Source organism: Leopardus geoffroyi, chromosome B2, assembly GCF_018350155.1.
Source record: "Leopardus geoffroyi isolate Oge1 chromosome B2, O.geoffroyi_Oge1_pat1.0, whole genome shotgun sequence".
Taxonomy (NCBI): domain Eukaryota; kingdom Metazoa; phylum Chordata; class Mammalia; order Carnivora; family Felidae; genus Leopardus; species Leopardus geoffroyi.
Window position 1 is genome coordinate 4,357,826 of NC_059332.1, and position 23,128 is coordinate 4,380,953.

Here is a 23,128-nt window from a genome sequence, read left to right on the forward strand (position 1 = left end):
ACAACTGAAATCTGGAGAGAACTCTGAATAATTCATTGCCCTTCCTCAAGATCGCTTGCCATTTAAAAAGATGCAGCAGGGGCGCCTGGGTGGCGCAGTCGGTTAAGCGTCCGACTTCAGCCAGGTCACGATCTCGCGGTCCGTGAGTTCGAGCCCCGCATCAGGCTCTGGGCTGATGGCTCAGAGCCTGGAGCCTGTTTCCGATTCTGTGTCTCCCTCTCTCTCTGCCCCTCCCCCGTTCATGCTCTGTCTCTCTCTGTCCCAAAAATAAATAAACGTTGAAAAAAAAAATTAAAAAAAAAAAAAAAGATGCAGCAAATATTACAGATTTAAATATAAAATAACCCCTCCCCGAAATTACCACTTTTTCTTCTACAGGGGGTCTCAATGTGTCAATTAAAATAATTTTTAGCCTGGGAAATCTTCTCACGTAAAACTGTGCGTAGCATAGGTTTTCTCCAAGGACAAAAAGTGGTTTGACAAGATCGGGTTCGAAATGTCCTCTCTGCTAAGCGGGGTTGGATGCCAAAAGGCAATTTAGAACCTAAAGAAGATACATCTAAATAGTCATTTCCAAGGTGCAAACAGTTGCGTGTTTCATATATGCCTCCTGCCCTGAGACACTTTCTGCTTTGCAGCCCACACCCCACCCGATAGGAAACGGATCCGTGCGGGGGGTGGGGGTGGGGGTGGGGGTGGGGGGGGTGCAGGGATTGCCACACACACAGCAAACCTGCCCGTCACCTCCAAGCTGGGTGAACCGCTATCAGCTTGGATGCCCTTGCCTCCAAAGTGTCTATTCCCTTGCGGCTGTATCCTCCTCATTACAAATGTTAGGATCTGGTGCGTGTTTCTCAAACGCATCCTCAAAGCATCTTGCCAGGAATTGTGGGATAACGTGCAGGAAAGTTTCTCCTTGGAAGAGCTAGTTCTACGCCGAGCCCTACGACTAATTCGCAGCCATCGTAATCAGCCTTCGCGTCTCCTCTGACGTCTCGGACACTGGTCTCTCTCACTCGGAAGGAGATGAAGCTTGAAGGATTCAGGGCCAGCACTCACCCTTTCTTCTGAAGCAGGGCGATGAGGCAGTCGGATTTCTCAGCACAGGCCAGAAAGACAGACCGGCTTTCAGGGAGACAGGTACGTGGGGAGAATACGTACGGAAGCCAGTTTCACTGCTGCCGTGTAAAGCGGTTCTGAAGCACCTCTTTCGGAACCGACCTTGCGCGCAATGGAACACATTTCTTTGAACATCCACACGGATGCTGAATCCTCACCCGTGGAGAGTGAGTGAATGGGGGTCGGCCGCAGGCCGTCCAGAGGCAAGTCGGGCCATCGAGGGGGATACGGTTTTGTGTCAGAAATCAGGTATGACTAGAAATTGATGAGACTAAACCCTTCTCGAAAGCTTTGAGACAGCTTTGAAGGCGACGCCAAAAGTTTCAGGAAAGACAGAATATTTATAAAGCTTCTAAGTAAAACCTCTTAGAAAGGCAATACTGACCCACGCTGTAAATTCTGGCATGCAAAATAAGGCTTTGCTATAGTAATCCCTTTCCTCCCCAGATAATGGCTCACGGCCAGGCCAGGCACTGTGCCAAATACTGTCCCTGTCCCCCGAACTATTATAATCTCCATCCCACAGGTGAGAGACAAAGGCTGAATGAAAGAAGGCAAGACAAGCGGCTGAGCCAGATATCAAAGGGGACCTTTTTGAGTCCCAAGTACCCACCCTTTGTTTTGACCCTCTTTTGTCTTCCCTAACTACTTGGATTCCCTCTCTGATAGAAAAAGATTACTCCTTTTTGGTACTGATAAGACCAACTGGACTGATAACATAATTCGAGAGTAACGCCTTAAGAAACGCAGATTTTTTTTTTTTTTCTGTAGGTTGAGAAGTTATCTGTAAATGAAAGGTTAATTTCAGTACTTATTAGCTTAGCCCCCACAGAGCAAAAGGTTACAGCCTCAACGTTTGGATTTATGTCTCCAAATGACAACGGTTGTGTCGAAGGAAAGCAACTCCGTAATTTCTAAGTACCTGAGTGCTACTTTTATTTTTAACAGCAGTAAGTAGAAATCGCCTCTCTCGTTCGAACCGATGACTGTGAAACGCCTCCTTCAGGGAAATACAGAAACACCGTAGGAACCACAAGGACAACCCACGGGGAAAGGAGAGCACGAACAGGGTCGGAACCCGCAGGGGTAAAATCAAAACTCACTTGCTTAAGCGGAAGTTATTCTAAGCTTCCCGTGTAGACACTTTTAAAAAACGACTCAAGTGTAGTCGACACACAGTGTTTTATACAACATAATGGTTCTACAACCATTTGAAATGCTCACAATAGTAAGTGTGGTCGCCATCTGATACCATACAACATTATTACGATATCACGGGCTATATTCCCTTTTCATCTGCGGAGACCCTTTAAAAAATTTTTTTTAACATTTATTTTTGAGAGAGAGAGACAGAGAGACAGAGAATGAGTGGGGGAGGGGCACAGAGAGAGGGAGACACAGAATCCGAAGCAGGCTCCAGGCTCTGAGCTGTCAGCACAGAGACTGACTCGGGGCTGGAACTCACAAACCATGAGATCATGACCTGAGCCAAAGTGGGACACTTAACCGACAGAGCCACCCAGGCGCCCCGTCTGTGTAGACACTTTTAATTCTGACTTCAAAGTTCCTCTCCTCTCTCCTCCCAATAAACTCAGCCACCATCTTACATGATGGTCATTTATTTTTCTGTAACACCCATACAAACATCACTTAAAAATTCATCAGTGCAAAGTAGCTGTTTCACAATAAATTATTTACTTGTAAATATACAACGACTTCAAGGTATTTGATGTTTGTTCTTTGCTTCCGTGGCTTGGAAAGGCGGTAGCATTAGAGGCATCATCAGGGGATGATGAATTTGTTCAGTGCCCACATCAGAAACTGTCCAGTATTACAGCTCAGACAGGTCTATCAGCCCCTCATCTTGAGTGAGTCATCTCTGTGGAAATGACTTCCAAGACGGCATGGTGCTAGAAGTTTCACTGCTCACCACCACAGGTGGAGAATTTATCTGATCATAAGGGAATATTAAGTGCTGGATTCTTGCATGATTTTGACTGGCATGCTAACTAACAGTAAAGGGGTCTGTGTCACTATGGCTAGAGAGGGCATGGACAGAAAACAGATACACATGTGTCATGTTTTTTAAGTTTGTTCATTTATTTTGAGAGAGAGGAAGAGCACACACAAGTTGGGGAGAGGCAGAGAGAGAGAGAGAGAGAGAGAGAGAGAGAGAGAGAGAGAATCCCAAGCAGGCTCAACACTGTCAGCACAGAGCCCGATGTGATGCTCAAACTCACAAACATGGTCTGAAGTGCATAATTTTAAATTTCCAAGTTGGTGAAAAACTTTTTCCGAGAGCACTACATAAACCTTGAAGTACTAAATAATTAAAGGGTAGCTATGAATGTCAAACCGCCAAGCATTCTACGCAGATAATACCATAACCCCTAACGCCTTTACAGGACAGATTTACTAGACCACGGAGAGGAGTAAGGTGAAATATCATTAGATTTGGACACCTGTCTGTAAGAAGAAAAATGTGGTAAGACACCTTAATTTAGAAAAATAATTTTGTGCTTCACCAATTTCCACGAGCAGCACTATAACATATGACTTTATCAAAATGGCCACCAGGACTGTGATTCAAGGATTAAGACAGTGGGAGATCGTGGTACCACGGTAGTCTTAAGGGCTCCCATCTCAGCACTGCTGCTGTTATCATATAATCCGTAAACGAGTGGCCAAAATGAAGTTGTAATTGTCATCACCATAATGGCCAGCCCTACCATCAGAGAGCAATCACTTGACCTGGATTCCTGGCTTAATAAGAGAAAACTTATAAAGGGAAAAGTCTACCAGCCATTTGGTAGAACCATTTAAAATTGCCAAGAGTCTGCCATTTTTGACCTACAAAAATGTTGATTTTATGTGGTTCACCAAATACAACCGTCTTTGAAAGTTATTCCCAGTGGGATTATGATGGAGTTTACAGAACGAGCCACAGAGCAAGGTGTGTTCTTTGGGCATATGGTACCGAACAACTTATTTGAGAAGAAGATGTCTAATCATACGTAATGTTCTAATAATTACCTATGTAATTAACAAGAACCGGGCAGGCATACTTTCATTATGATTCTGCCATTAGTAAACTGGATTATTTCGGCTTCTTTAGACCTCAGTTTCTTCATCTTGAAGTATGGGAACCAGGTGATCATTTACGTCCATTCCAGTTTTGATCAGATAATTAGATGGAAGATGGCATATTGATAGCAATCACTGTATTTAATCAGGATAGTAAAACGTTTGGGTCATTGCTAATTTAGTAGTGTGAGCTAACAGAGCAATTAAGGTGACACCCACTGGCTTTTGTTGTCTTTTGATAGCGTAGCCCTACTCATCTCTGTTCTTCTCCACCCCCCCATACAAAAATTTTTATTACTGCCACGTCCCTTAAGAAAGTATTGGTGAACAATGAATTCATACCACCAGACTTGGTTTCTATTATATAGTCTGTCTTTATAAATATAAGAACACCGATTTACACATTAAAATTTGACGATGCAGGTTTTTAGGGGTTTTGTGGGATTTTTTTGTTTTTTCTGGCTTTTCTTTTTTCCCCAAACAAAATGACTAGTAAATTGCACACAGTTGGTGTCCACACCAGCTCAGAATTAGAAAAAAAAAAAAAAATCCTGCACTAACAATTTTCCTGGTATCATTTCATCCTTGCCAGTTTCTAGACTTTTCAGAGAGGTACAGCATGCTCTGCAACATTCCGCGTTGGCTTGGCACCTGGCATTTTGTTAGGAGCTGAGGGAAACACAAAACGGACAGGACGCGGGAGTATCCTCGGGAAGCGATAGCCTCGCTGGGAGAGCATGCACGCGCTAACTGAACAGTTATGCAGGACGCCATATGGGTCAGTGTCCAAAGGCACGTCACCATCATTAAACAGCAGACGATCAGAAGAGAACAAGATCACGAAGGGCTGAAGCATTCAGGGGAGAAATTCGACGGACAGATAAACGACAAGCGCAAGCAACCCACGTATGTCCCAGATGCCCCAGGAAGCACTCTGCAAAGAAGGGCTCCTTTGAACCCCATAACAAGCCACCGGAAGAGGCACTGATGTTTGTCTCCATTTTGCGGACGCAGACACTGAAGTTTCACGCTATCATCTAACTCATCCGGGACCGCAGAGCTAGTAAAGGCCAAACTCCGATCGAACCCCAGGAGCCTGATGCAGGCATAAAGGAGACTGGATCTGAGCTAGATCCTCGGAGAGGGAGGCCTCGGGGAAGAAGAGGCACACAGCAGGCCAGAAGGAGAGAACAGTGGGCCCAGAACAGGAACGAAGGGACCTCACCTCCAGCCCAGACAAGAAGAAACCAAGTCTGATGTGCTGGGTCAAGTTGGGCCCCAAAGGGACCACACAGTTTGTACCTGGGCATTTTCTTACTGATCTCCGCACAAACTAAGAGTCTCAAGACTGAAAACGCTCAGGCACTCTCTAAAATGCAGAGGATTTTAGTCGCAATTCGTCTTTGTGTTCTTTGATAGGAAGCGTTTGGAACTGCTGTAATAACTGTCCTGTTTTAAGTCAAGATATTAAGAAATAAAAATAACACGACAGCCGTTCTCTCGGACACTCTCTGAGTCCAAGTTACATTACACACGTCTGTCCCTTGCAAGGGATGTCGTATGTTACATTTTTCACAACGGTAAAGCTAGCGTATGGCTTTTGTATCTCAAGGCTTCGTCATAAGATACTTAAGCAACTGGCCCTAATAATACATAAAAAACAAACAAAAGACAACCAAGTCGTTAAAAACACACTTGAACGCTTTCTGAATGGTGTTCCGCGGCTGTTTGTAAATAACACTTGCAAAATACAAAACATCGGAAACATCTATAACGTGTGTTTCTCTGCTTCACTTACACCTTCAGGAATCACAGTACCGCACTTTCTCCGGGAAAAAGACAAAGCCAATTTTGAGGCCATTATAATCTCTTCCAGTGCACAGTCTAAATGGGCTCTTACCTCACAGTTGCTGAGATCAAGGGAGACCCCCTTCAAGTTATGATTGGAAGCCAGGCCCAACAACAGTGCTCTGAGGGGAGAAAACACGAAAACACACGTTAGACGCGAGTTAGACACGGTTTGCACCAAAATATGTACACGTGCCGAATAAGGCCCAGAGAAGGAGGGACACATTTCTGAGTTACAGGCCAAGCGCCAAGCACCGAGCACCATCTCAGTTTTGAAAAGGCTGACTGTTGGGGCGCCCGGGTGGCTCAGTCGGTTGAGCGTCTGGCTTCGGCTCAGGTCATGATCTCGCAGTCTGTGAGTTCGAGCCCCGCGTCGGGCTCCGTGCTGACAGCTCAGAGCCTGGAGCCTGTTTCAGATTCTGTGTCTCCCTCTCTCTGACCCTCCCCCACTCATGCTCTGTCTCTGTCTCAGAAATAAGTAAACGTTAATAAAATTAAAAAAAAAACAAAAACAAAAAAAAGGCCGACTGCACGTTTGACTCCCAAGCCCAGGGAGGAAACGATGCTGTAACGTTCTTCCTTGTGACGCGGTGCGGGCCTGTTACGAATACGAGTCCGGCAGGCCCACCATCCCTATGCACGTACACCCACGGTACACCTAATTGCAAACTGAAGTTAAACTGTGTTCACCACAGATCAATTCCCACCTGCATCTGCTTGAGAACACCTTTAATATTGTTTAGAAAATTATTAGGCGATTGTTAGTAGAGTAGGAAAGCATCTGCTGATTTTTCCCTAAGGGAGAGGTTAGGAGGGAGTTGAGCTCCACGGTATCCAGGGTGGGAAATTACCGTCTGTAGAGAGGGGTTTTATTTTAAGCACCTACAGCAGGAGGTGAGAGGAGCACTGGACATGAGGCACAGGTCTGGAGAGGGCCCAGGATCCTGCCTGTCTGTCTGGCTACTACTAGCTGGTCTCGGGGCAAACCACAGGGGCGCCGTGAAAAGGGATTTATCCGTCCGCACGCTCAGGAGGCCGGACGAATCACGCAGATCTCGTCTCTAAGAGAATGCACCAGCCCTACGCTCACAAGTCAGTCCTACAACATCGAACAGGCCTGATGCAAAAACTTCCCACGTGCACACACATCCAAGGCCTCAACCTGGCCCTGGGGGACACACAGGTGAGCCCCAGAGGCCTCTCGCTCTCCAGCGAGGGAAACGGGCAGGTGTGCACATCACTGTAAGAGGCAGACAGGAGAAAGCGACAGGGGGTGGGACCAAGACATTCGCTCGGCAGGCATATCCACCTGTTCTCAATGTTCCCAGCAAAAGGACCTCCACCCGGTATGCTCCAAAAATACCCCGGGGCATGAGCCAGGTAGCAAGGCACCTCTTTCACCCCAGCCTCTGCGATCCCCTCTCTGGTGACCCTCTGGCCTCATCCACCGAGCAATGCTACCGCAGTGCATGGAACCCACCGGTTCAGCAGCTTCTGGTGAGAACAGCCCATCAGGAAGGAGGCTGGAGGGGAGCACCTTTCTTCTCCTCTCCTGATGCCAGTTGACCAGCCCGTTGTTCTAAACACGGGCCGACGAGAGGGGCTGGGCAGATATCTGCACGCATGTTCCTGGTCGATTATTAAATAGCCTCTCTTTCCCTAAAGAGTGCCTTCCCCTCTTTCCTTCTTGGGGGTGGTATTGAGCAGCTGAAGGCACTTGGGACCTAGAACCACATGGCCCGTCCGGAGGTCCCGGCTCCGTACTGACAGTGGGGTGGCTTTAAGGACATCACAGGTCCCTCCCTGTCCTCTCCTGTCTCAGGTGCGAAGAACCGCCTTAACCGTTATCGTCTTCAATCCTCCATCATTAGTGCAACACCGGCTAAGACAGGAATTTGTATTTAACCTCACCCGCCCTGGAGATGAGGTGCTCGTTATGAGTTCTCAGGGGCACACATAATGGGTTTATTAGAAGTCCACAGTCGGGGAGATGGGAGAAGGGCACGATGTGGTGCGGGGTGAAGAAGGGCACAGACACACGGGGACCAGGGGGAGGAAAGCGCAAGCGCGAGCGGTAAATCGGAACTCGGGCCTCACTCTGAGCGAGGAGCGTGCTTGGGGCGCACGTGAACCTCACTATTCTGAAGATTTTAGCAAACGCGAGGAAGGGCGCCCCCACGTTCCTTATCGAAGGCCCCAAGTGCTTCACCGTGGCTGACCAGTCTGCAAGCAAGGGCGCAACTAGGACATAAGCAGTCCTATTCTGGGTGTCGCTTCTGAAGAACCCCCAAATGGTGGGACCCGCCTGCAGAATACTGTTCTGTCCCAACTGGGAGGGCTTCTCTCAGAAAACGGTGCGTCCCTGTAGCATAGCCTCTTAGGGCTGCTGACCCCCGGTCCTTCAACACACCAGGGTCTCCGTCCCCCGCTCCTGGCACAGTGGACCGAGGCGGGGACAGGAACGTACGGAGCCGGTGGCAACAGGCGATGCGCCTCCCAGAACCCTCTCTGCGGTCACTTCTCAGGGGTGGCCTTGACTGAAGACAAGTGCCTCACCCGGGGCCACGTCTCCTTCCAGACGTAGACTACCCCAAGGGCTGGTCAGCACGGGAACAGAAAGGCCCGGCCTGTGTCTCCTACGTGCTATGTTCCATCCCCAAGTCGGCTCCTCTGGAAACCCGACCTGTGACCGTGACTTTGGGCAAATTACTGAGCTTCCTGGGCCTCTGCTTCCTCAGCAGCAAACCAGGAATCGGAACACGGTCTCCCAAGTGCCATCGACACTGCAGGTGCCAGCCCACATTCAAGCAGCCGGTTCAGGGTCTAGTTCAGGGTCACGCTCTGCAAGCTCTCTGCCATCCCGCCCCCTCACAGGGAACCCCGAACACCTCGGTTCTATCTTTCCCAGTGTCAGCATCACATTAAATGTATGTACAGAATTTTGCCTACAGAATCTTCAGCCACGAAGCCTTTTCCCTCACACGGAAATTTTCAGTAGTAAAACACAGAGTGGACGAGGCTACCGACAGAACACGATTAAATGCTCACATAAATAACAACAGGTCACAAGATTTAACAATTACAAATTAACGTTGAAATATGATATTTAGAAGTCTCTATAACAAACGGTATAGGAAATCCATGGCTGTGGTGTGGAATATTCTATAAAATCAATTACACTAATCAACAAAGAGCTACTCTGTATTTCACAGGGATCAAGAACACGGAAAGAACGAGAATACTGTGCACCTGTCACCGAAACGGTTTTGAATAAGCGGTTCTCCAGTTGGTATACTGCGGGCAAGGATCACGACCGGATTCACTTTCTACCCAGTGCCCTCCTTGCATCTGGGACACTGTGAATGCTCCATAAATAGCAGTGGAATGAATATGTAAATGAGTGTGAGTAAAGGATAATGGTTCCCCCTTTAGAATATTGATCGTGCTAGTTTTGTTAATATCCACACAAAGAGCCTCATCGTGAGACTTTTTTGGCTTACATTTATGGACCTCTAATATATTAATTCAATGTGGAAAAAAAAAAGGCCTGCCATACTGTCGGTTTTTTGTCTTTGCACTTGCCTAGATCTACTGTTCTTAGTGGCATCCCTTGTTTGAGTCTTAAGGTGCCATGTGAGATACCACAACCAGGACTCTCACACCTCTCGAAAAGAAAAAGAAAAAGGGCACCTTACGACTTAGATAAAGATTAATTTTCTAGTAAGATGAATAGCAGACATCAATCGTAACATCTCATACAAATGACAAGGGAAGAATTAAATGCTCATTGACACGCCGGCTGGGGAAAGGAGAAATCTGTGCGTGCACTTGAGCATAGGTGACAACGTACGTACTCGTAACTACTTGAAAATATGTTCTTTAGGCTCAAAGAGAATTTGATTTCATAGCCCTTTTCCTTAATTGCTGGCAATGCAGAACAGAGATTTCAAGGATGTCAAATTAGCCTCGAACCTTATTTTACCTCAAGAGTTTAACTTCACCACCAGGCCCCCCACGAGGGTATTACCCATAACCTAAGATGGCCGCTAAGTAAAAACATGAAACAGACAGCCTAGACCGACCTGGGTAATTCAGGAACCACAACACCTAAAACCTGACTCTGTTGCATACACACTGTGTATAGAGGTTACTATGGTTAGTAGAGATATGTAGAATAAATATTAACTGAAACACATATATACACACATGAATATACATCAAACGGGCCCAACAGAGGTTAATATAAAGGCAATGGTACCTGGGAACACAACTTGCAAGAAAGTCACTGACAACTGCCAAGGTCACAAACCAAAGGAAGATTTTTTTTTCATAGAAGATGCAAATAATATCAACAGTGCACGATGTAGGCAAAAAGAACGTAATTTCTTTTTGTGCCCCGAAGTGAAAAAAGGGATTTTCATCTGCCTTGTCTGTCTTAGGATTTTGTGTCTTCTTCCCTTCCCTCAAGCACATTCATAATAACAAACAACTTGAAACGCTATGGGATGGGGGAAAAAAGAGAGAGAGAGAGAGGAAAACAAACCACAAGAGATGCTTAACTACAGGGAGCAAAGTGAGGGTTGGTGGAGGGAGGCGGGTGGGGGATGGGCTGGATGGGCACCTGTGATGAGCACTGGGGGTTGTACGTAAGGATGACTCACTGAATTCTACTCCTGAACCCAATACTGCATGGTATGCCCACTCACTAGGATTTAAATAAAAACCTGAAAAGGAAAAAAAACCCAAAAGCCAAAAACCAAGAGCTGTGGAGAACACGAACTAAGCACTCACTTTAAGGGTTCAGGAGACAGTTTGGTGCCAGAAAGGTTCAGCTGCATCAGAGACAAGGAGCTACTAAAAAACTGCTTGAAGGAGGGGGGCACTTCTTTTCCTTTCCTGAAAAACAAAACGGGAGGGTCACAGGAGCAGGGATGCTTCCGGCCCGGTACCCCGCTTCCGGCTTGGCGAAATTCCCCGTTGGTTATTCGGACTCTGTGAAATAACCTGGGAATCCATTATATTTTCAGGAGAAAATCAAAGGTAAGAAGAAACAAAATGTCTCAACGCCAAACAAAGCCAACACCATCAAAGGAGTGATGTCAGAGAAGCTAAGACATTTCATAAAGGCCTTTAAGCTACCGCTATATTCTTTGTAGCTAATGGGCTCATTGTGTTTTACCCACAGATCTCCACTTGTACAAATTCGAACACATTCATCTAGGGATGGCTATACTCGTTGTTCATACTTGCTTCCAAGTTCATTGTTGAGAAGTACCTTCTAAAAGAGTTTATACTGTGGATGCCTGGGTGGCTCAGTCGGTTAAGCGTTTGACTTCAGCTCAGGTCATGACCTCACAGTTTGTGAGTTTGAGCCCCGCATCGGGCTCTGTGCTGACCGCTCAGAGCCTGGAGCCTGCTTCGGATTCTGTGCCTCTGTCGCTCTCTGCCCCTCCCCAGCTCACACTCTTCTCTTTCTCTCTCTCTCAAAAATAAATATTAAAAAAAATTTTTAAAGAGTTTGTACTCTATTAAGGGACAGTGCCCGTCCACATAAGAGCAGCAGTTACCAGACAGTTCTCACAGGCAGACTGGGGTCTTACTGTAAGAAAAGATATGAAAACTTGCACTTTTAAGGCTCATATTCATAGATGATGGTTTAAGGTCACCTTCCTTCACGCACAACATGCATCCCTCATCCCTCCATTTCCACCTCGCTACAACCTTCTCTGAGAGGAAGGCAGTCCTAGGTGACAGTGATGGAGGTACAAACCCATACCGGTGAGAAAAGACAGCTCTGGAGAGGTTGAGCACAGCTAAATATTGAAGGCATCCTCGGAGAAGAGCTGTACAGACCTGAAAAAGAAAGAAGGCACTCTTAGTTCCAAGTATTTCTAGATCTAGGGGAATATTTTCTTAGAGAGAAAGCCCTCCGTATCCCGCCCAAATGGCTGTTCTGAGACCGCCAGAGCAATATCAAAAAATATTACCATGTCCAGGGAACATTCGGTATTGGATAAATCCAGGTGAGCAATGGCATTTGGCTGGGCCAAAAAATTGTACATGGACTTGAAATAAAAAAAAAAAAAACAAGAAAAAAAAACCACATTAGGATCTGGAAACACACACACACAGTCAATATTTTGAAATGAAGTTGCCCAAATCCTCCCGTATCCATTCTCTACTCTTCCCAAGAGGATTAGCAGAATTTAATGTCATTCCATTGCCTTCCCTGAGAGCAGTATTGCCAAGAATATTTAAAATAAAATTATGTTTGGGGCGCCTGGGTGGCTCAGTCGGTTGGGCGGCCGACTTCGGCTCTGGTCATGATCTCACAGCTCGTGAGTTCGAGCCCTGTGTCGGGCTCTGTGCTGGCAGCTTGGAGCCTGGGGCCTGCTTCCCATTCTGTGTCTCCCTCTCTCTCTGCCCCTCCCCTGCTCACGCTCTGTGTCTGTCTCTCTCTCAAAAGTAAATAAACACACACACAAAAAACACTTTTTTTAAATGAAATTACGTTTGAGTTTAAAAAAAAAAAAAAGGCCAAAGGAACTCTTGGCCACCAGCCCCCTTTTTGTTACACATGACTTAGTTTTCCTGATTAGCTCCATTTTCATCATTTTGGAGCGATGCTAATTAATTTTAACTGCTGAGATTAAAACATCACCTGCGTAGCACTCGCCCTATCAAAGTGCTAATCACTTGTGAAAGTGTTCAAAGATCTGGGGCGCCTGGGTGGCGCAGTCGGTTAAGCGTCCGACTTCAGCCAGGTCACGATCTCGCGGTCCGTGAGTTCGAGCCCCGCGTCAGGCTCTGGGCTGATGGCTCAGAGCCTGGAGCCTGTTTCGGATTCTGTGTCTCCCTCTCTCTCTGCCCCTCCCCCGTTCATGCTCTGTCTCTCTCTCTGTCCCAAAAATAAATAAACATTGAAAAAAAAAATTTAAAAAAAAAAAAAAAAAAAAAAAAGAAAGTGTTCAAAGATCCACCAACTTCAGTTTGCACCCTAAGATGGTCTCAGGCTGCACTCTCTTCTGTCCAACACCGTGATTTTTCTATCCTTAGTTACTTCCAAGATCCAACAAGAAAGCGTCTGACGGCACTATTCGCTTAGGTTTAATCTCACACAGAGCCAAGACACGTCAGCTTTCAAGGGGTTACAGTGCCTGAAGTCTCTCCTTCTTCCTGCGCAAGACCATCAAACAAGTTTAAGAGCCCTGTTCTTCTCTAATCGCCCCGTGTCGAGTAGAAACTGCCAGAGTCCACGATAACCAACAGAGTCCAAGCTCCCAACACCAGGCCAATAGCTAACGGTCCTGTGCCTCACTGGATGACACCAGGTCCTTGCAAAAACGAACAAGCGTACGCTGAGATGCTCTCGTCCTTAGCAAAGACTCACAGTGCAGCAGCTTGGCTATATGAGGCCTGAGAAAACTCCTCTCTACCAAGGAACTCAGAAAAGCAAATGATTAGCCTGTAAGGACTTTCACTAGACACACACACACACACACACACACACACACACACACACACACACAGCAGACTGCATTATGAGAAGTTCTGATTCAGAAAAATAATTTGCTCTCGCTTCCCTAAAGATCTCTGCTTCTCTCAGGCTTTGCCTGTGGCTTTACTCCCGGCCACCAGCTGGGGGAGCTCTAATCACCCTCCATTGGTGACAAGACCCTACTTGGCCAACACGGGTCCAAAGAGGCAGGTCCTGCTAGGCTGCTGGCCCTGAAGGCACGGGGCTGGGTGAGCCCCTCCTTGCACCTGCTGCAGGGATCCCAGAACATCAGCCTGTCTAGGGCTGAGGCCCACTCACCCAGGCCTCATCATTCTACCTCTGCCCCAGAGGCAAGCTGGGGGACAAGACCCACTCCTGGCCAGAGAAGAAGTCCTGAGCTACTTTGCTCTCTTGAGTGACTACTAATGCCCCTATGTTAGCAGAGTCTTATTATTTAATCTTCAGGCTCTCTTTTATTGCTCTCTCTAGTCCTCTACTTTGTCACTGTAATGTGTTAGTGGCTTCACACTGGACTCCTTGTTTCACCTTGGGAAGGAGCACATTTACGAATCATCACTGAAGGTGACAACTAAAATGGGGCAACGCATGGAAAAAGCCGTGGTCCCTCAGGTGAGGCGACTGCGTGGCTCAGCTGGTTAAGCGTCTGGCTTCAGCTCTGGTCGCGATCTCACGGTTCATGAGTTCAAGCCCCCTCGCTGGGCTCGCTGCTGTCAGCCCAGAGCCTGCCTCGGACCCTCTGTCCCCGTCTCTCTCTGTCCCTCCCCGGCTCACACTCTCAAAAATAAACAAACATTAAAAAAAAAAAAAAAAAAAGTCACGGCATCCCAGGAAACAGAATTACTTAAAATGATTTCGAGTATCAGGCAGAGGGGAAAAAAGTCCTACAAAAAGGACAGTGGCAATCTTCCTTGCCTTACAGGGAAAGCCACACATGAGAGACGTAAGAAGGCACGCTCCAACTTCCTTAAAGAGTGGCCCCAATTTATTGCCGACTCTCCACTCACCCTACTATGTTTGTGGAATATAGGAGAGGACTTTATGCCCATATCCTCCTCCAACTAACTATTAAAAAACTCACCTGTCTCAACAGTATTATCTAATGACAAAATCATTCAGTTTACATTTCCAATCTCTCTTATCAACTTCCACAGGCGCAATAATGGTTCAAATGAAGAGAAAAGAGGTCCGTCAGAAAAAGTATATCCAAAAAGAATTCGTAGTTCAGCAACATTAAGTGAAGGGGGTAAAAATACCTATGTGTTAGACTACATTTAATTAAGGAAGGCTCTGGAATTTTTCTCTAAAACAGCTCGTAAGCTCATAACTAAATGATCTGAAAGTGTTATAAGGGGAGATGAGGAAAGCCATGTTTGGAAATTATTCCAGGCTTATGGAATACAGCGTCTTTGAACCTGCCCGTGGGGAAGGAAAACCTACCGAGAGGTCATCTCCGCGGAGGACGTTCCCTGAGAGGTCGAGATGGGTAAGGGTGGTGGCGGTCAACGGGTTGGCACTGAGGAACTGAGAAAGGCTATTCACCCCTGCAACATGGAGAAGACCCAGGCTCAATATCCATTCCAGGGAACACAATGAGGTTTGGGAGTTTCTATACATGACCCAGCAGCCACATCAAATGGCAGGACTGAGGTTACCCACAGGTACCATCCCCAAAAGGTAGGAGTATCTTCTTTTGACATCCCCTCAGAAAGAACAGGTTATTCACAGACACAGCCCTCTCACCGAGTAGGGGAAAGAGAATTGGCTCCGTTCAGCTCTTCTTCTGATGTGGACGGGAAGGATTTGACTTTGAAGTCTTAATACGATGCACACAAGTCTGACTGGTCATTTCTATCTTTCTCTTAATTCTGCTAGGTGTTCCTGACTTAGCGCACAGGATTTAAGCGAGGTGGGTACATATTTCAGCACTTCAGCCTATTTAAAGCGCTTAGAAGCTGGGAGGGAGGAGCCAAGATGGCGGAACAGCATGGAAGTTTTTTGTGTGTCTCACGTCCATGAAATGCAGCCAGACCAACACTAAACCATCCTACACTCCTAGAAAACTGACTGGAGGATCAACACAACAATCGGCACAACCTGAACCACAGAATTCAGCAGGTACGTGGCACGGAGAAGTGACCTTGGGGAGAGAGAAGGCGCAGGAAGGGAGGTGCTTTTGTGAGTGGAGAGAGGATGGAGACTGGGAGAGGGAGAATACGGGAAAAGCCCCCCTCCCCAAAAGCCGCCGGAGAGAAAGTGGAAAATTGGAAACAGCTGCAGGGACTAAACTAAAGTACTTAGAAGCTAATACTGGATGTACATCACTGGTCTACCTAATATACCGTATATGTACTCAGGGCAAAATTCAGAGGGAAATGAATTTTTACAAAGAGCGAAAAAAAAATGATCTGTATACGATGTAGGAAAGAAGCGGAAAGAAAAATGGATAATTAACACTCCATACACTGTTTACACATGAAACGTAAATGGCTCAAGTCAAAGTCAACTGAGCTGAACCGAACGGGTATTACCAACCTCCAAAAACAAAGAATAAATACACAAGGAGGGCAAGAATGTTCCGTGAGGACAGAGCCACGTTCTTTTCTGTGTGGGTAACAGTCATGGCCTGTTGGTCAAGGCCTTGCAGTAGGCAGCTCTTCATCAGGCTGCTTCTCTCCAAGAGGGAAGAGAGGCTCTAGGAGGTTCCCACTGCATACAAAATGGGGGCCCAGAGAGTCTGGTGGCTCACTGGGCTTCAAAGAGGTCAACACACACATCAGCACTGATGCTCATTCTCAAGGTAACGGGGACATGGGATACGGCAAAGCTCCTCACGTTTCTACAGTTCACGGTTCCAATCTACGTATTTTGGAAATATGGCTATTTCTAAATTGGATGCACATTTGTAATTCTTTTTCCAGTAACATTCTCCTTGAAAACCCCAGCCTGTCTTAACCACCCTACAGGGAGACAGGGAAGGGGGTGTTCGTCCACCTCGCACAGAGTCTTCCTCAGGAGAAAGGACGAGGGTGGGGTCTTCCAACGACAGCCAGAACTGGTCACAGCGGCAGGCTGCAGCCAGGCGCTCCAGGAAAGAAGCAGAGGGTTCCAAATACAGCCCGACCCCGGAACAGTCCTCTGCTCTAACTTTAGAATGCCTGGTGTATCGTACTGATGAAGGGGTTATTATCTTCTCTTGTAGGTAAGACCAGGTAGTTACAAGAACCCACTGCAGGACGTGCCTGATAAAGGCAAGTGAGCCACTTCTCAAGGGTGAGGGTGCATTTGGGTACGCAGAGGGAGAAGACGCAGAGGTGTGGGGGGGAAACACCTTAGTTAAGTCCTGGGGGTGGGGGAGAAATTCTTGGCAGTCAATTCAACATTTATTTAGCACTCATAAAACGTTTATAACTGCTGGGGATTGGGAAATAAACATAAATAAGATCCATTCATTACCCTCAAAAACTTCCAAAGACCATGAGGAAGGAAAAGGAATAAATTCCAGCATGAAACATCAGACTACACAAGAAATACCTATTCACTGCCACAGAACTTTATCGAAAGCCTACTGCCGACCAGGCATGGGCTCCGGAGGCCCAGGGGGTCCTATCTTACCCTCTAGAAGCCAGTGCGGTGGGAGACACAGTCAAGTAATCACAATCCGGTGAGGTCAGTACCGTCAAAGAGGTTAAGAAACAGGTGCAGGGCAATGAAGAAGCTGGAGATTTGATGAATTACGCGCGATAAAAGGAACTTGTAATGGACTCTAGAAGGTGAATTTCTGAAGGTAACGCCTACGATTCTTTAAATGACCAACTTCCTTCAGTCTGCACTATTCCGCAGCGTTAGCGTGCCTTGCAACGGCGTAACCTGGAGAATACCAGACTCTCTCTCGTCAACAAAACCATTTGTAAAACCACTTCCTTAGGGAGGTTATACCAAAACTTGAGAAATAAATTCCGAAATCAGAAGGTCAAATTAGTCTCGACGGCAAAACGCTCCTTGATGAGCGCGGGTGCTTGGCAGTGGGCCAACATCTGAACGGAATCAGGAAAGAATTACGTCCTCCGCTCGGCTTCGTGCTCCCGAAACAGAACGAAGGACTTCCTCTCCCACCTCTTGAGCCCACATCCACGTGAGGCCCGTGTTAACAAGCACACTAAGAGCAGGAAATTACAAAAATATAGGATGGAAACAATCAGGGCTCTTACAGCCCAAACTAAACACAGATTTACATGCCGTTCTCGTTTCTGGCCGTCTAGTGATTGTGACCGTTCTTTGTATTTATTATTGGAGTGTTTACAGCTGGAAAAAAGGTGGTACCAGATGGCCCTGCCTTGATATAATCTGGCAACCAGCAAGACATTTACTAGAAATCCAGAAAACTCTCAGTGAGCTAACATCTGAGGAAGAGAAAGGGTATTTGGAGACAGTGGGGATGTCATGGGGAGATTTAAAAAAAAAAAATCTGTCTTGAATTACAGAGCCATGAACATAAATGTTTTCATAGAATTAAAATACAAACATTAGTCAAATTCAGCAGAAGATTAAAACTGCAAAGGAATCTCAGTTATTGTGAATCTGCAAACCTTTCAGATACAATGGGAAAAGGCTGCAAGAATAATGAAATCCTTTTAAGAAATCCATTAAAAACAAAATCCCCAGCATTTCAAGATATCCATCTTAGGAAGGGCAGCATAAAATCATCTGGGCCACAATATCATTAAACAATATTAATTCTCAAAACACGCATTTTATTGCAGAGAAGAGAGAAACATGGTGTGGTGACCTTTACTTGTGAAGGAAGGTCACCCCCAAGGAAGAGGACGGGGCCCCACCCACTCTCACGACGCCTGAGACATAGGAACACAGCGAGTGGTGGCATGGAGGCACCCCAGACCCCACACTGTCCTTGGGACGATAAATGATCTCCACATCCCCCTATCTGTTTCACAGTAATGAACACATACATTAAAATAAATAAACTCAAGTTGTTTTTTAAAAGTACCTCTATTCTAAAAAAAGAGACCACACAGCATGGTGATTATAGTTAATACCGTACTGTGTACTTGAAAGCTGCTAAGAGTAGAATCTTAAAAGTTTCCATCACCTGGGGAAAAAAAAATACAACTATGTGTGTTGACAGACATTAGCTCGACTTACTACGGTGATTGTTTCTTCACAATATATACAGATATCAAATCATTACGTTGGACGCCAGAAACTAGTATCATGTTATATGCCAATTATACCTCAACAAAAAATAAATAAATTTTAAAAAGTTATGGGGCATCTGGGTGGCTTAGTCAGGTAAATGTCCGACTCTGGATTTTGGCTCAGGTCATGATCTCACAGTTTATTGGGTTTGAGCCCTGCGTCGGGCTTTGCACACTGACCTCACGGAGGCTGCTTGGGATCCTCCCTCTCTCTCTCTGCCCCTCGCCCGCTCTCTCTCTCTCTCAAAATAAATAAATAAACTTTAAAAAAAATTTTTAAGTGACACCTATGGACACATGATGAATGATTAATACTTTTAACATGTAGGGAATTCACATAAATTAAGAAAAAAGGTTAATATGGCAAACAGAGAGGCAACGATGGATGGAAACTAGCAACCTCCTTCAAAAGAAAGACACATGACTAAGATATGGGGGTGGGCTAAGGGGGGGTGGGGAGAGAATACACCTAAGCACTAAGAGAAGAAAGCAAAATTAAAGTATCAGAACACTTTGGCTGATACGATTGACAAACAACGAAGGAGAACAGCACCGAGTGGCGGTGGGAGCGTGGAGATTGGTACAAATAACTCAGAGGACAGCTTGACAATAAACATCAAAAGAAAGCTTTACAAAAATGCACACCCTTTTTGACCCAGCAGTTCTATGTAATTTCTCCTAAATAAGAAAGTAACAAATGATCGATAGTAACACAGGGAAGTCATGTGAGCTCTGTGTGCATTACTGAAGAATTAGAAACCAAGTAAACGTATGGTCACAGATCAGTTATGTAAAGTAGGGAACGTCTTCCACGCACTGGAACGGCATGAAGCCCCTGAGAGTAATCATGGGTTTGCGGTCATAGCGGATCACAATACACTCCTGGGTGGGAAGAGAAGTTTATGAAATGGTAAGTGCAGTGGAATACCATATGCGCACATGCGTCTGCACGTAGGCACGGAGATAAACTACGTACAGACAGAACAGTATGGAAGCATGGGTGCCGAGCTGTCAACAGTGACAGTCTCGTCATGGTTTGGTGACGGCATTGCGAGGAATTGTGGCCTTCTTATTCATGCTCTGCAGGATCTTCTAAGTCTCTGCCATAAACTGACAGTGCGTTGATGATCATCAGAAGGTTTCTACGAAATGGATTAGAAGTAGAGAGTGGTAACATCGTGGGCCTGCACTCAGCTTGATGATCTCTGGACAGCTTTAGGCATCGGCACAGGAAACAGGGACTCCTGGAAAAATGTTCCCCTTTGAAAAGTCACCTTGGCGCCTAAATCTAAATGTCTGCACGTGAAATCATGGGGCTTGCACAAACCAGCCCAATTTGAAATCATTCTTAGAGTAACTGTATGGTCGGCATGGGTATGACATCACCAAGGGACCACTGTGCTCTACCTGTGACATATTCGGTAAGAACCCGCAATGGCCCAGCGCCAGGGACACGGCAACGCATGAGGCAAAGCCCTGACCGTCCAGAAGCTCCGGGCTAGGACACAATCAACACACCGTGGGAAACATGCTAAAACAGGAATTTGCCAAGGGCTATGGGACAGAGAGGGAGGAGAATCTGACTGCGCGGGATGTGACTGAGAGAAGGCTTCAAGGAGAAAGTGAGACACAAGCTCAATCTTGAGCGGGAGCAGGAATTCACCAGATCTGTGGGTGCGGACACCGGGGTTGAAAGCATGTGACAACATGTGACACAGCAAGATGCTGCGGATGATACCGATGATGGTGGTACAGGCCCCTGTGCCCTCTGTATGTATATTAACTTACTTGGTGTCCCCGCCTCTGATGACGTAGCTACGCTTAATTCCATCTCACAAATGACATAAGTGAGGAACCAGGCCCTTGCGAAGACATGTTCGTGTTAAGTGAAAAAATCAGGCCCCCCAGGCCCCCTGCTTGAGAACTGACACTCAGGCCCTCCGCATACAGCCCTCGAAAGACAGTGATACGTTTAAGAAATGCCAAGTCTTTTGGGGCGCCTGGGTGGCTCAGTCGGTTAAGCGTCCAACTTCGGCTCAGGTCATGATCACACGGTTCGTGAGTTCAAGCCCCGTGTCGGGCTCTGTCCTATCACTGTAGAACCCACTTCGGATCCTCTGTCCCATTCTCTCTGCCCCTCCCCTGCTCATACTCTCTCTCTCTCAACAATAAACATTAAAAAAATATATGTTAAAAAAAAGAAATGGCACATTGTTCAATTCAAGAAACTGTCATTAAACACGACCATGGCCCAGGCACTGTGCCAGGCACCGGAGACATGGAGATAAGAGGGGACAGGGTAGCCCCTTTCTAGGAGGGGAACACAGCATTTATATAGTAATGTCGGATGCAGAAGTAATAATGTGATCAATCATGTGTTGTAGAACTAACACAAAGGAAAGAGCAATTCTACTGAGGTCACGGGAATAGGGATATGTCTCAGAAGAGACAATCACAAATGAGTGTTTTATTTAAAAAAAAAAAAAAAAAAAAAGCTGAAGCTCTCCAAGAATTTAAGGTGATGTGTGAGAGAATAGAAAATACACATATATTGGTCTCTGCCCCATTCCTGGCACAGAGCTCCCTAAACCCTTGGAATTTCCTAAGTCATAAGAGCACTGGGGACATCTTTTGTTGAATGGGGTGACCCAGGGTGGGATCCTGGATGGGGCTGGTCCCCACGGTGACCAAACCATGATTAGAAGCTTGAAATTTTTAAGTTCCTCTACCTCCCGCCTCCAGGAAGAGCGCTGGGGACGGAGTTAGTCATTGATCACGTTTGAGGAAGCCTCCCTACAATGTCAATAGCACAGGTTCTGGGGACTTTCCAGGCTGGCAAACACATCCACACCAGGAGCGGGGAGCACCCCAGCTCCACAGACGCTCCTGGCTCAGGACCCTATCAGACCTCGCCCAGTGTATCTCCTCACCTGGTTGCTCCTCTGTGTCCTTCATCATATCTTTAAGAGACGAGTAAACATGAGTGCTTCCCTGAGTTCTGTGAGCCACTCTAGCCAATGAATCAACCCCAAGGTGAGGTCTCTGGAACTTCCAATAACCTAGGCTTGCAAATGGTGTCTGGAGGGGAATGGGAGCAATCTTGTGGGACTGAGCCCTTAATGTGCGGGCTCTGATGCAACCTCTGGGTAGATAGTGTCAGAACTGAGTTAAATTGTGGGTCACCCAGCTGGTGTCACAGAGAATCACTTGGTGTGACTGAAAACCTCCACGCATCTGGTGACCAGAAGCATCAGAAGGGAAGTGCTTGGTGCGAATAGTCAAGGAGGCACACGGGAAAGAGATACGAGATACGAAGGAGGGAAAAGGCAGGTTTCCCTGTATAGGAAGACAGAGAGACTTTGCAAGCAGAAGACAAAGCAGGTACAAAGGCACAATGCCTGCAGCAATATTTCGAGTGTTACAGGGGTGCTAATGTGGAAACGTTAAGAGAACGGGCAGGATTTGCTAAGCAACTAGATCCCGGAGAGGAGGGTAAGTGGGGTCAGAAGAGAACCCGGCAAAGGAAAGGCAATTTCCAGAGCAGGAGAGAGGGGGTAGTAGAGTTACAGTGTGACTGGGCAGAGACCATCCATCTGACAGCAGGTTTTTAAGGGGGCGGGGGCAGGGGAGGCAGAGGGGAAGGCTGACGTTCTTCCAAGGATGAATCAAGAAAACACAACCAGCTGCCTCTGGGAATGTGAGGCCGGAGGAAGCAGCACTCCCTGGCTGAAAGTGAAGAAGTTATCAACACTGTATTTCAAAATGATTCTGTACTCCGAAAGCATTTCGCCTTAGACAATGAGCACTCCAATTACAGAATTTCTTTATCTTGTAACAGTCAGAGAACTGCGATACGTATGCAGGTACATAACTGAGTAACAATTCTAACTTTTGAAAGGTAGCATGGTGTAGCAGAAATATCACAGACATAAAACAAATAAGATATACTGTACCTTTAGGTGACAATGAGGTTTTAGATAAATTTAAATGCTTTAATCCCTTTGGGAGTTTGGCAAATTGAATACTTAAAGAGGATACACCTGAGAAAGGAAAAAAAAGATTATTAACATTTTCAAGTTCTCAGAATTGCACTCATTTTATAAGGACTAAAAATTAACCTAAACTTGATTCCAATTTAAGTGGAATCATTCTTTCTTTCTGACATCAGACTTTATTTTCTAATTATCTACCATCACACATCCTTTTTTTTTTTCCGTCCTACAGAAAGGATAGGAAAAAAGGAAGACCGTTTAATTAAGCATAACAATATCAAAACTTTACCATTAGAGATGTGTTTCTTTGAACTGAAGTGTTACCCTCTTCTCTATAGTCCTATTTCAAATGC

At 46.2% G+C, this 23,128-nt stretch overlaps 1 protein-coding gene across 11 annotated transcripts in view; it reads right to left on the reverse strand.

Annotated features, from left to right (window-relative positions):
• Positions 1-23,128, reverse strand: part of CARMIL1 (capping protein regulator and myosin 1 linker 1) — a 310,299-nt gene that overhangs the window by 112,880 nt on the left and 174,291 nt on the right. For all 11 annotated transcript variants that reach the window (XM_045497187.1, XM_045497188.1, XM_045497184.1 and 8 more), the window contains 6 exons: positions 22,737-22,823; positions 15,008-15,111; positions 12,039-12,116; positions 11,828-11,904; positions 10,843-10,947; positions 6,104-6,173 (listed from right to left, as the gene is read on the reverse strand). In XM_045497187.1, the coding sequence (XP_045353143.1) occupies positions 6,104-6,173; positions 10,843-10,947; positions 11,828-11,904; positions 12,039-12,116; positions 15,008-15,111; positions 22,737-22,823 (521 nt within the window). The remainder of the gene's footprint in view (positions 1-6,103; positions 6,174-10,842; positions 10,948-11,827; positions 11,905-12,038; positions 12,117-15,007; positions 15,112-22,736; positions 22,824-23,128) is intronic.